Source organism: Chiloscyllium punctatum, chromosome 12 (genome assembly GCF_047496795.1).
Source record: "Chiloscyllium punctatum isolate Juve2018m chromosome 12, sChiPun1.3, whole genome shotgun sequence".
Classification (NCBI taxonomy): Eukaryota; Metazoa; Chordata; class Chondrichthyes; order Orectolobiformes; family Hemiscylliidae; genus Chiloscyllium; species Chiloscyllium punctatum.
Window position 1 is genome coordinate 37366558 of NC_092750.1, and position 14079 is coordinate 37380636.

At 42.3% G+C, this 14079-nt stretch overlaps 1 protein-coding gene across 1 annotated transcript; it reads left to right on the forward strand.

Moving 5' to 3' along the window:
* Window positions 1-977: 977 nt before the first annotated feature.
* Window positions 978-9004, forward strand: LOC140483474 (protein SPMIP1). The gene is made up of 2 exons (XM_072581669.1): window positions 978-1478; window positions 6980-9004. Exons 1-2 carry the CDS (start codon window positions 1058-1060, stop codon window positions 7105-7107), a joined length of 549 nt encoding a protein of 182 aa, XP_072437770.1. The 5' UTR covers window positions 978-1057; the 3' UTR covers window positions 7108-9004.
* The last annotated feature ends 5075 nt before the right edge of the window (window positions 9005-14079 follow it).

The following is a 14079-nucleotide window of genomic DNA, read 5'->3' on the forward strand; positions in this document are numbered from 1 at the left end:
TCCTCTTCTCCTCATTTTCCACCCCATCAGCCTCTGCGTTCAATGTATCACCTTCAGCCATTTCTGCCATTCCAGTAGGATACCCCCCCCAAACCAACCAGTCACACTTCCTCCTCCATTCCACTGTCAATATGCCACAGGAACTGTTCCCTCTGTAAGACCTTGGGTCCATTCCTCCATCATACCGAACAATTTTTCAACCTTCCCATGCATTTGCAGAAGGTGTAAGATTTATTCCCTCTGACTCCTCCCTCCTCAAGCCTGCCAAGCTCTCAAACACACCGTCCAGGTGAAATCACAGTTCATTTGTACTTCTTTTAATGTAGTCTACTGTACTTGATGCTCACCATATGGTCTGCTTTATAGTGGGCCGATCAAATGCAGATTGGGTGACGACTTTGAAGGACAAAGTCTGCAAAAATAATTTGACCTTCCAGTTGCTTACCATTTCAACATACCATCTTGCTCCCATTCAAGGATTTTCATTGTAGGCCTGCTGCAGTGTTCTGGCAGAGCCCTAGCAAGCTGGAGAAACAGCGCTTCATTTTCTTTAAAGGATGTTGGTGACATTCATATTCATCGAATCTACATAAAGCCTTTCTTGACTCTTAAATGACAAGAGGGTGCCAGAGTCTGATATTAAAAGGTTTTTGCAAATGGTTTTTAATCTTTAAATAGATTGTAAATAAAGAACCTTGATGATTCTTAAGTAACTATGCCAGTGCAAGTCTGCTGGTTATTATAAAGATACATACTGCAGCAGATTCGGGGTCACTTTACTGGTAGCAAACTTTACTTGAGATTAGAGGGCAAGCAATTCTTTATATCTCTTATGTTTCAAAGAAAGACTTCCAATTACTCAGACAGAAAAGCACTCCAACCAGTAGAGGTCCCCAAGGACTTTGTACGGTCTTGAACATGATGACTGTAACCATGGTGACTGACTGAAGCCTTTACTGTAACTTTGCAGTGCCAGTTGTTGTATACGATCACAATCAAAAGCAAAGCTACTTTTGTTCAGCTTAAAATTGTTTCCTTATCAAATTAACGAACAGCAATGAAACATTTGTTTGACACTCGCACACAGAAGTGCTGGACAGAACTTATAGAGAAAGAAGCCTACACCCGTATAGCCTGGAAAGACAAATATGGGGCCAAATATTCCAGGGTTCCACCTGCCATTCCCAACAAGAAGAGTGAAATTCCCAAACAAACTGCCAGGAATTATAGTCTTCCAGCGATTCAAATTCCAAGACAGCAGGAAGAAAGAAAGAAGCTAGTTCAGAAAACACCTTCAAAACCTGAGGAGTTTCAGGAGATGCGGCCTGTAACCCCTCAAATTCAAGCTTTATTATATGATGGCTTTTCGAAAGAACAGAAAGGCAGGTATCTGTACCTGGAAAAGAGGAAGGCAAAACACCCTGAGGAAAAATTCCAGTATCCTATTCTATCCTCCTGGGAGTACGGTTGGAGACAGGGTAAGTGAATTAACACAATGAACTAAGGCTAGCTCTTCTAAAGTAGAAACACTTTAATGATTGAATTTGACAGTCCAAGGTTTTCAATTCGTAACATATTTCCATTTTGAAGATAGTTAATGTGATCCAAATATCATGTGAGTAAAGTGATTTACGAACGGTTTAGTGATATTTAGTTGAGACTAATTGTTTCTCTAGCAATACTGTTGACATATTCATCATTTTACCAAAACATTTGTGGACCTGCTGAGATCAGTTCCAGCCAGAGATTACCTTTCCCTCTTAAAGCAGCTCTTTATAGTAGCAATTTGAAACAAACTAATCATACCTGACTTCATGGCCACCAAATTTAAAATAAGAACAATTGTTACTGGGTAAGTCATTTTAGTCAACCAAATTTGATAAATAATATCATGTCACACAAGACTGAGATTCTCATTAAATTCCATGATAATGGATAATAGAGGTACTGTGTATCAGTTGTGAAGATGTTGGGCATATTAAATTGTTCCAGTAACATAGAATGCTGACAGTGTGGAAGCAGGCCATTCACCTCATTTAATCCTCACCGATCCTCTAAGGAGCATCCCACCCAGAGTCATACCCCCTACCTTATCATTGTAACCTTGCGTTTCTCTTGACTAGCCCACACATCCGTGGACACTATGGACAATTTAGCATGGCCAGTCCACTTAACTTGTAAATATTTGTACTATGGGAGGAGACAGGAACTCCCAGAGGAAACCCATGCATACAAAGGGAGAATTTGCAAACTCCACACAGTCACCCAAGGGTGGAATCGAGCCCAGATCCCTGGTGCCGTGAGGCAGCGATGCTAACCACTGAGCCACTGTGCTGCCCCATATTTGCATCAGATGCAGAAGTCATGTATTCTCTGCATCTTCAGTTGGGATAAAAATGTTATTTCTAGTTTGGGTGAGTAGGCTACCTTTTTATATCCATAAATCAAATTTGTGTTTTACCAGTGATGTTGTCGCCATATATCACTATGACTCATGTAATTCCAGCCTTTGAGGCTCCAACCTTGGCCTAATCATCAGAATACTTTTCCATGGAATGTAATTCAAAGATGTGTGGTCAACTTCCACGTGTGCAATGACATCTAGCTCAACTTTGCTATCACTTGACCATCTAAGTTGGCTGTTTGTCCAAAATCAGTCCTGTATGAGCTGTGATGTCTTTCAAACAGAAACTCTTCAGCTCTGTCACAAACATGAGACTCTTGTCACATGGACCTATTCTGACCACAGTGTGTGACTGGAGCAGATTCTGCAACCATGCTTCAACCTGGGGCTGACCTTCCAATTCCTTAATCTCTGATTAAAAAAACTGAATGATTCCATCTCCATCTTTGCTCTTGTTTCATCCAGTCTTGTGCTGAAAAACTTAGCAATGACTTTGTCACTTCCAGACTCAATTATTCTAATGCATTCTTGTCCAAATTCTAATTCTTCACCTTCCACAAACTTCTCTGCCCCCTGCATGATCTATTTACGCATTCTACCCATTTATTGATCATGTACCTCCTCATTCATTTACCTCAAAATTAAAATTCTCATCTTAGTGTTTACAGTCTTTAGCAATCTTAGTCCTCCAGTCCAAACCCGATTCACAAACATTTCTGTGCCTTTAGCTGGCCTTTAATAATATGAACCTGCTAATTTCTGTTCACCATTGACACTTCAACTGTCTGGTTCTCACTTTAAGAGATGATGTCTCGAAAACAGATTCCTTTATAACTTTATAAAGCCTTCTCCTAAAATGTCCCCTTCTGGCCACTCTTCCTAATAAGAAACAAGGGTAGACGACCAACCTATTGAATCCAGCTCGTCTTTTGCATTTTATCATCATAGAGAATCCCTACAGCGTGGAAGCAGGCCATTCAGCCTATCGTTATTTTCAACTTTCTAGTGAAACTTTGGCCACCTGCTATTTTCCTCCCCATGATCACTGGATCATATTAAAAATACTTTTGCAAAGGGCTCGGATTCACCTCGTTATAATTTTAGCACTGATCAAATCATATGTTATGGGATATGATGGGGGGCTGCATCTGGGTGGGATACTCTTCAGAAGGTCGGTGTGGACTCTAAGGGCTGAATTGCCTCCTTCCACCACTGCAGGGATTCTTTGATTCTATGACAGATGCACTGCAACATAATACTTCCAGTTTACAAATGAGGATCAAGTGTATGACAGAGGAATCTTGATTTTCCGAATACCAATTATCCGAAAATTGGATTATCCAAAGGAAATCTCGAGGGTGTGTGTGTGTGTTTCTGTGTGTGTCTGTGTCTGGGTGTATGTGTGTGTGTGTGTGTGTCTGTGTGTCTGTGTCTGTGTGTGTCAGTGTGTATGTGTGTGTCTGTGTCTGTGTGTGTCTGTGTGTGTCTGTGTCTGTGTGTGTGTCGATGTGTGTGTGTGTCTGTGTCTGTGTCTCTGTGTGTCTGTGTGTATGTGTGTCTGTGTGTGTGTGTCTGTGTGTCTGTGTGTGTGTGTCTGTGTCTGTGTGTGCCTGTGTCTCTGTGTGTATGTGTGTCTGTGTCTGTGTGTATGCGTGTCTGTGTGTGTGTCTGTGTGTGTGTGTATCTGTGTGTGTGTGTGTGTGTGTGTGTGTGTCTGTGTCTGTGTGTGTGTGTGTCTGTATCTATGTGTTGGAGGCAGGGGCGGTGTCAGACTGAGTTGGGGGCGGGGAGTGTTGCCCAGGGGTTGGGGGGGGGGGGGTGTGTGACAGGGTTGGGGGCAGGAGATGTTGCACAGGGCGGGGGGGTGGTGTCAGACAGGGTTAGGGGCAGGGTCTCGCGCGCAGTGTGCTGCCTTACTGCCTGAACGGTGAGCAGACTTGAAAAATTTGAGCCACAGAGAGAAGGCATTTAATCGATTAACCAAATAATCAATTATCCGAACGAAATAGTGCCCGCCCATCACATTCGGATAATCGAAGTTCCACAGTATATCGTACAGTTTTCTCCACTTACTGAGCTTTAGCAGCATGGATTTAAATTGTGACATCCAATGGTACTTCAAATTGGTCAAGGGTAGCTGGTTGGCAACATTAACAAACTGCCAACCCTGTACCTCACACTAGGTCTTGCACTTTTGTTTGATGGGTTTTAGGGATTAGCCCCTCTAGGGCTTCAGTGTAAATACCCAGATTTGGGATTGCTTTGAAGTTATGCAGTGTTTGTGCGGGCACACACCTTCTGATTGCTGAGCCTCACCCTGCCCCACTTAGAGTCATGGAGTCATAGAGATGTACAGCACTGAAACAAACCCTTCAGTCCAACCCACCCATGCCAACCAGATATCCTGATCTAATCTGGTCCCATTTTCCAGCACTTGGCCCATATCCCTTTAAATCCTTCCTATTCATATACACATCCAGATGCCTTTTAAATGTTACAATTATACCAGCCTCCACCACTTCGTCTGGCAGCTCATTCTATACATGCACCGCACTCTGTGTGAAAAAGTTGCCTCTTAGGTCCCTTTTATATTTCTCACCCTAAACCTATGCCCTCTAGTTCTGGACTCCCCCACTCTAGGGAAAAGACTTTGTCTATTTAACCTTGCCCCACATGATTTTATAAACCTCTATAAGGTCACCCCTCAGCCTCCGACGCTCCAGGGAAAACAGCCCCAGCCTGTGCAGCCTCTCAAATCCTCCAACCCAGGCAACATCCTTGTAAATCTTTTCTGAACCTTTTCAAGTTTCACAACATCTTTCCGATAGGAAGGAGACCAGAATTGCACACAGTATTCCAATAGAGGCCTAACCAATGTCTTGTACAGCCGCAACATGACCTCCCAACTCCTATACTCAATTTTTTGACTGATAAAGGAAAGCATACCAAACGCCTTCTTCACTATCCTATCTACCTGCAACACTACTTTCAAGGAGCTATGAACCTGCACTCCAAGGTCTCTTTGTTCAGCAACACTCCCTAGGTCCTTATCATTATGTGTATAAGTCCTGCTAAGATTTACTTTGCCAAAATGCAGCACCTCGCATTTATCTAAATTAAACTCCATCTCAGCCCATTAGCCCATCTGATCAAGATCCCATTGTAATCTGAGGTAACCTTCTTTGTTGTCCACTACACCTCCAATTGTGGTGTCATCTGCAAACTTGCTAACCATATGTTCATATCCAAATCATTTATATAAATGGCAAAAAGTAGAGGACCCAGCACCGATCCTTGTGGCACTCCACTGGTCACAGGCCTCCAGTCTGAAAAACAACCCTCCACCACCACCCTCTGTCTTCTACCTTGGAGCCAATTCTGTATCCAAATGGCTAGTTCTCTCTGTATTCCATGAGATCTAACTTTGCTCACCAGTCTCCCATGGGGAACCTTGTCAAATGCTTTACTGAAGTCCGTATAGATCATGTCCACCGCTTTGCCCTCATCAATCCTCGTTGTTACTTCTTCAAAAAACTCAATCAAGTTTGTGACACACGATTTCCCACGCACAAAGCCATGTTGACTATCGCTAATCAGTCCTTGCCTTCCTAAATACGTGTAAATCCTGTCCCTCCAGATTCCCTCCAAAAACTTGCCCACCACTGACATCAGGCTCACTGGTCAATAGTTCCCTGGCTTGTCCTTACCACCTTTCTTAAATAATCATACCATTTTAGCTAACTTTCAGTCTTCTGGCACCTTACCTGTGACTATTGATGATACAAATATCTCAGCAGGAGGCCCAGCAAACACTTCCCTAGCTTCCTACAGAGTCCTAGGGTACGCCTGATAGGGATTTATCCACCTTTATGCGTTTCAAGGCATTCAGCACTATTTCCTCTGTAATGTTGACATTTTTCACACTTCTTGGACATGCAGGGCACATCTTGCTCCATGGAACTTCTAGAAAGACAGATAATACCGTGCTAATACAAAAGGAATGCACAGATCCATAACACATCTTTCCACAAATAAAAGCAAAATACTATGGATTCGGGAGATCTGGAATAAAACTAAAAAGTGCTGAAGCAGCTTAGCAGGTCTGGCAGCATTTGTGAAGAAAGAAACAGAGTTAACATTCCGAGTCCAACATCACTTTATGGAAACTTTTAAAGAAGAGCTTTGGACTCAAAACGCCAACTTATAGTTCTCCCTGCACAGTACTGTCAAACATACTGTGATTTCCCAGCACTTTCTGCTTTTATCACATTTAGTTTCTCCTTTGGCTGAGCAATTGTTTTTTTCTAAGTTAAAGGGAACTATATAAATGTAAGTTATTTTGTTTGCTGTGCTATTTCTCAATGGGTCTATTTCACACCTAGCTAGTAGCTGCCTATAAATGAGCAGCTCCATTCTATTTTTGTAAAAACCCAACCCATTTTGATTTGGAATGCATAGTTGACTAATTTGCAGCTGACAAAGTTTGTTAAAGTTTACCATTGATTAATATTCTAAAACATTGAGTTGAATTTTCAAAAAATGTTTAAACGCTTATTTTCAAACTTGTTTGACCAGGTGATGTCATCGAGGAACTCCAGTTACCAGTTCATGGTCGATTGAGGACTGTAGATAATACTTTCTATTCAAGAAATGGTGTCTTCTACAAGCCATCTGCAACAGATGCTCTTGCTAAGCTAAACTGAGAACAGGGAAAATATTCCCGCAATAATATTTCCAGTAACACCCTGTTTTCTCTCTCTCTAAATTATCTCTAAAATAATTCCCGAGTGCTTTTGATCACTGAAATTTTCTGAAATGTTTCTGATTTACCATTGATTGGTTAAATGATTGATTACCAAACTGCAGCATTTGTTAATTTTTTTAAATGTCTGTCAGTCATGTTGTTCATGTGCTTCAAATGCTGCAGTATTGTGAGGCTATGTAGTATACTAATGTTTACAGTCTGAGCTGAATATTTAGTTTAAGGAGAATTTCAAAATATGTATGATATGTGAATTGCAACTCTTAAAGATAAAAATTGGCTGGCATTTGAATCACAAGCAGCAATTATAAAGCAATTTTATCTAAGATAGAATAAAGTGCAGATTGAACAGCTACTCAGTCCATCAGCACACATCAGCTGATTGTTAATTTTTCTCGTTACTTGATTTGTTGGAGAAATGCCTTGTAAATTGACAAATTGTGTACATTATGAGATTTTAGTTTGAAAGCTGTCCACAAGATGGAGTTAGTGGTTGCATTGGATGCTGGGAAGCAACTGAAACAAAATGTTCTTAGGCAAAATGAGTCAAAGAGTTTTAACCTACTAAGCAGTGGTTAGCACTGCTGCCTCACAGCGCTAAGGACCCTGGTGCAAAGCCTGCCTCAGACCACTGTCTGTGTGGAGTTTGCACATTCTCCCTGTGTCTGTGTGCGTTTCCTCCAGGTGCTCCGGTTTCCTCCCACATTCCAAAAGATGTGCAGGTCAGGTGAATTGGCCATGCTAAATTGCCCATAATGTTAGGTGCATTAGTCAGGGGTAAATGTAGGGAAAATGAGTGTGGGTGGGTTACTGTTCGGGGGGTCAGTGTGGACTTGTTAGGCTGAAGGGCCTGTTTCCACACTGTAGGGAATCTAATCTAATCTAATCTAAATTTATAAAGCTTCTAAGCTGAAAACCAAACGTTCATGTGTACAAATATGACATTCTTTTCTCATGTTGGGAGTCTTTTAACACACAATCACTTAATGTGTCATATAGACCTGTGTGGAAAACTGAGGGGCTTCACCAAAACAATTGATTGGCTCCAAGATGGATATAAAACTATTAAATACCCTTAAGTTTGGATAACTTGATTAATTGGCAAAGTGGCTGAGTTTGATATGTCTAGGGTATTCAGACTTGGTCACCTCATTGGCCATGCTTAGGATTCAGGGACATCTGCAGCAACCTCCACATTCGTTGGAGATGATTGGCACCAATACGAATGAAACTTTGTGAAGCATTTGTCACTCAAATTGATCAAGGGAATGTTGGAAACATCTCTGTAAAGTTATTATAAAGGAGAGGGTTGGCTCGCCTCCAACAAGATCTCTTTGCGGTGTATAGTAATCATGATCTTTATCTTAACGTACGTCTGTTAGAATATGCACTTTATTGTCTGGAGGTGATCCCTAGCTCATAGCTGCAAGATGGTACTCATACAAACACAAAGTCTAGCAGGCCAGAAGATCAGAGAAATAAGTTAAATTGTGGCAAAACCATGTAGTTACAGTCAGAGCTGTATGGCAATTAACTACACAAATGTTTGAGACCAGGAAAAGTAAGAGTGAAATCAGCAAGGGGATATCATTGAGTGGTTGTTAACTCAGAAGATCCACAAAGAAAAGACGACTCTTTTATCAAATGCACTTACCAACATAATACTGCAGACATTAGTATCTGTGTCCAAAAAAAAGAGGGCGATTGAACTAATCAAACTGGTCATAGGATTAAATAAAATCTAGTAAGTATGTTAATCAATGTGAGACTTTGATCTATCCTGTACCTTGGCTATCTAATGCTGTTAACATGTCAGCTATAAAGGGTTTTAATCATAATTTTGTGTCATTAATTTGAGTCTTAAGCAATGATCTAATTTAAAGGTTAATATTAGCATCTAATTTGCTCTGAATTACAGTGATGAACTGAATTGCCTTTAATAACCCCTTTCATTTATGTTTACAAATAACTCTGTTCATTAATTATTTGCTACTGTAACTGCTGGGTAACTCTAATCAAATCCTTTATGTCCATTTATTGCTTGTATGCTTGACTTTTAGTTTTAAGTCGTAATATTTTACTCAGTGAATCATTGTTAGTGCATGACTTATCATCAGACAACTTTGATTCATCGAGAGAGAGTTAATTCATTTGTTTGGTAGTTGACAAATAGTAGTGAAATAGATAGTTTAGTTGTTATGTTGGTCGAGCAATCCAGATGTAAGGGCATAATGTTTGAAATGCGCCACATCAGCTGTTAGGATTTAAATTGAATGGCAAAATATGGAATTGAAGCTATTTGGTAAAATCCTATCCAATTTGCTAATGCCCTTTAGGGAAGGAAAGTTGCCATCTTTACCTGCTCTGGCCTGGATGTGACTTCAGAGTCATAACAATGTGGTCAACACGTAATTGTCCTCTGAAGTAGCCTGATAAGCTTCTCAGTTCAAGTGCATTAAGGGTGAGCTTCAACAACAAGCCCCATACTCTATCAAAAAACAGGTTTTTGAAAAACTCAGACAATTTCAGTTAGTTAGTAAGATGATTCAGTGAATCATTTTGACATTTTTCCTGGGGAATTGCCCTTAAACTCCAGGCTGTTTCCTAATGAAGAGTTAAGATGAGTAGGTAAGGATTTATCTATTTCCTTGTGTTTTTTGATATTGTGATATGGTCTCACTCCCTCTGCCAACTCCTCAATAGTTCTCATCTCCCCCATCATAATATCCAATGTGGTTTTTCATTTGGAGTTTCTCTTAGTGCTGAATCTTACCAGCCGTTGGTTATGTTTTATTTTCATAGAGTTTCATGAAGGGTTTCGCTCCGTGAGGCCTAATGAGTTTTCTCATGTGATTATCTCAAATTCACCTCATTAACTGGGTACCGCATCTCTAATATGCCTCTCTCTCAGAGATAGATAGGTTCTTGATTGTTAAGGGGATCAAAGGTGGGAGAATGTGGTTGAGAAACTATGATCAAATGGCAGAGCAGACTCAACCGGCCGAATGGCATAATTTCTGCTCCAATGTCTTATGGCTTTATGATCTCTTTTCTGATACTAGTCTCATTCTCCCCCTTTCCACGGGTGGATTTTGTTACCACTACTGTGATGTGTCTTCCACCATGCCATCTTGTAATGCCAGCAATGTACCCAGTCAAGCATTGGCAGTCTAGAATTGCCTTTCAACATCAACATAATCAACATAGTGGCACGGCAATCATAAACCAATACTTCTCCAAGGACAGAGGTGGCACAGCTGACACTTCCTTGCATTATGACAATATTTTTCAACCCCAATCATAGTTTAAGCACCAGGCTGTGTAATTTGTCTCTCCTTAACAACGTGTCTGTACGGGACATTGGTTAGGCCACTGTTGCAATATTGCGTGTAATTCTGGTCTCCTTCCTATCGGAAAGATGTTGTGAAACTTGAAAGGGTTCAGAAAAGGTTTACAAGGATGTTGCCAGGGTCTCAGGATTTGAGCTATGGGGAGAGGCTGAACAGGCTGGGGCTGTTTTCCCTGGAGCAGAGGCTGAGGGGTGACCTTATAGAGGTTTACAAAATTATGAGGGGCATGGATAGAGTAAATAGACAAAGTCTTTTCCCTGGGGTTGGGGAGTCCAGAACTAGAGGGCATAGGTTTAGGGTGAGAGACGAAAGATATAAGAGAGACCTAAGGGGCAACCTTTTCACACTGAGGATGGTATGTGTATGGAATGAGCTGCCAGAGGATGTGGTGGAGGCTGGTACAATTGCAACATTTAAGAGGCATTTGGATGGGTATATAAATCGGAAGGGTTTGGAGGGATATGGGCTGGGTGCTGGCAGGTGGGACTAGATTGGGTTGGGATATCTGGTTGGCATGAACAGGTTGGACCGAAGGGTCTGTTTTCGTGCTGTACATCTCTATACTCTAAGACTGTGTGTCATCTTTTAACCTCGCTAAGTCACAGCTACTCTCTTCTCAGGGCCCACCATAACTGTGCTTCTTACAGTTGTTCAATGAGGGACGATTACATGCAGGAAAACCTTAAAATGCTTTAAACTAGTCACTTGTTCACCAACGGCAAAAGTGAACAGAAATCACAAACAAAGCTGCATTTGCCTTTTGGACCAAAAATTGTATATCGGATATTTTTACAAATAAAGAGTGATCATTGCACCCAGCTCTCAGTTACTGGAACCAGGTGTCAGTGAAGTCCTAGGAGCAAATTGCTGCAGATGCTGGAATCCAAACTGGAAAGAAAAAAATACTGGAGGTCACAGTGGGTCAGGCAGCATCCATGGACAGAGAGCAAGCTAACGTTTCGAGTCTAGATGACTGTTCATCAGAGCTGAAGTGAAGTGTGGAGGGGGGCAGCATTTATGCTATAGTGTGGTGGGGGTGATTGGTGCTTGGAGTGCTGGGGGATAAAGATATTGATAATTCAGATTATAGGATCGGTACGTGAGGATGGCAGAACAATTGTGTCTAACTGTCAGATTTGAAAGAATAGACTGTCCCTCGGGTTGGGAGGTGGTGGTGGGGGTTGGGGGGGTGGGGGATTGTTGGAGACAGGGTGCCACAGAATGTAACAAGCAAAGCTAAAAGAAATGGAAGGAATGTGTTCACAGTTTAATGGTGAATATTGAGGTGTTGAACTCAATATTGAGCCCAGAAGCTGTAAAGTGCCTTGTTTGAAGATGAGATGTTGCTCCTCCAGTTTTCTCTTTGATTTACTGGAACATTGCAGCATGCCGAAGGCAGACAAGTGGGTATCTGAGCAGGATGCTATGTTAAAATAACTAGCTAAGGGAAGGTCAGGGTCATGCTTGTGCACAGATCAGAGGTGTACTGCAAAGCGGTCACCCAAGTCTGTGTTTGGTTTCTCCAATGTAGAATAGTGCAGTGAATACAATACAAAAAATTTGGATGCCATGGGAGAGAGAGTAGTGTTGTTGGTTGAGGAATGGACTAGGGAACGATCCTTGCAAAATGCAGACAGGGGGAGTGCGGGGAAGATGTGTTTAGTGGTGGCATTCTGCTGGAGTTGTCTGAAATGGCAGAGAATGATCCTTTGAATGTGGAGGCTGCTGGGATGAAAGGTGAGTACAAGGAAAACCTGGTCATACTCTTGTGAGTGATGGGAAGGGGCAAGTGCAGAAACATGGGTGATAGATTGGACGTGGTTGAGAGCCCTATCAACCACAGTGGATGGGAAACCATGGTTATGGAAGAAGGAAACCAAGTCAGCAGCTCTGTTTTGGAAAGTGGTATTGTCCAAACAGATGCAATGTAGATGAAGAAACTGGGAGAATAGAATGGAATCCATGCAGGTCGTGGGGTGAGAAGAGTAGCGAAGGTAGCTATAGGAGTCAGTGGCTTTGTAGTGGCTGGTAATGGACAATTTATTCCTCAAAATGTAGATGGACAGGTCAAGGAAATGAACAATAGCCTGTTTGACCTGAGGCACCCAACGCTACGGCATTCATAGAGTTGTAGAGTCATAGAGATGTACAGCATGGAAATAGACCCTTCAGTCCAAGTCATCCATGCCGACCAAATATCCTAACCTAATCTAGTCCCATTTGCCAGCACATAGCCCATATCCCTATAAACCCTTCCTATTCATATACCCATCCAGATGCCTTTTAAATGTTGTAATTGTACCAGTGTCGACCACTTCATCAGGCAGCTCATTCCATACATGCACCACCCTCTGGGTGAAAAAGCTGCCCCTTAGGTCCCTTTTATATCCTTCCCCTCTCACCCACATAGGTCACCCTAGTTCTGGCTCCCCCAGGAAGGAGACCGGAATTGCACACAATATTCCAAAAGTGGCCTAACCAATATCCTGGACAGCCCCAACACGACTTCCCAATTCTTATACTCAATACTCTGACCAGTAAAGGAAAGCATTCCAAACGTCTTCTTCACTATCCTGTGTACCTGCGACTCTATTTTCAAGGAACGATGAACCTGCACTCAAAGGTCTCTTTCTTCAGCAACACACCCAAGGACCTTACCATTAAGTGTATAAACCCTGTTCTGATTTGCTTTTCCAAAATGCAGCATCTCACATTTATCTAAATTAAACTCCATTGCTATCAGACAGAAGGTTTTGCTCCTGCTGTTCAATGTTCTCATCCTCCTCCTTGGAAGAACTGCTCCCACTCTCCAGCTCTTCAGCAACCATCCCAATCCCTCTTTGTTTGGTTCATTTGTGCAGAGCAAAGTGTGTAAGAACTGTGTATGGTGTGAACTGAACACCCACACCCATCCCAGGCTGGTCTAGGCTGCAGAACCTATTCTTTCCAGCAGCCTTTTCTGCTGAAAGAGTGGGCTGTATTGTATGTAGGTAAAAACAATGACTGCAGATGCTGGAAACCAGATTCTGGATTAGTGGTGCTGGAAGAGCACAGCAGTTCAGGCACCATCCAAGGAGTGGCGAAATCAACGTTTCGGGCAAAAGCCCTTCATCAGGAATAAAGGCAGAGAGCCTAAAGCATGGAGAGATAAGCTACAGGAGGGTGGGGGTGGGGAGAAAGTAGCATAGGAGGCGCCCAGTCTCCCCAATGTAGAGGAGACAGCATCAGGAGCAACGGATACAATAAATGATATTAGTGGATGTGCAGGTAAAACTTTGATGGATGTGGAAGGCTCCTTTAGGACCTTGGATAGAGGTGAGAGAGGAGGTGTGGGCGCAGGTTTTACAGTTCCTGCGGTGGCAGGGGAAAGTGCCAGGATGGGAGGGTGGCTTCTAGGGGGGCGTGGACCTGATTAGGTAGTCATGGAGGGAACGGTCTTTGCGGAAGGCGGAAAGGGGTGGGGAGGGAAATATATCCCTGGTGGTGGGGTCTTTTTGGAGGTAGCGGAAATGTCGGCGGATGATTTGGTTTATGCGAAGGTTGGTAGGGTGGAAGGTGAGGTT

Excerpts from the sequence above, each read along its gene's own strand:
- LOC140483474 (XM_072581669.1), top strand. The coding sequence starts at position 1,058 with ATGAAACATTTGTTTGACACTCGCACACAGAAGTGCTGGACAGAACTT. Across the intron at positions 1,479-6,979 it reads GGAGTACGGTTGGAGACAGG|GTGATGTCATCGAGGAACTC; the intron begins GTAAGTGAATTA and ends TTGTTTGACCAG.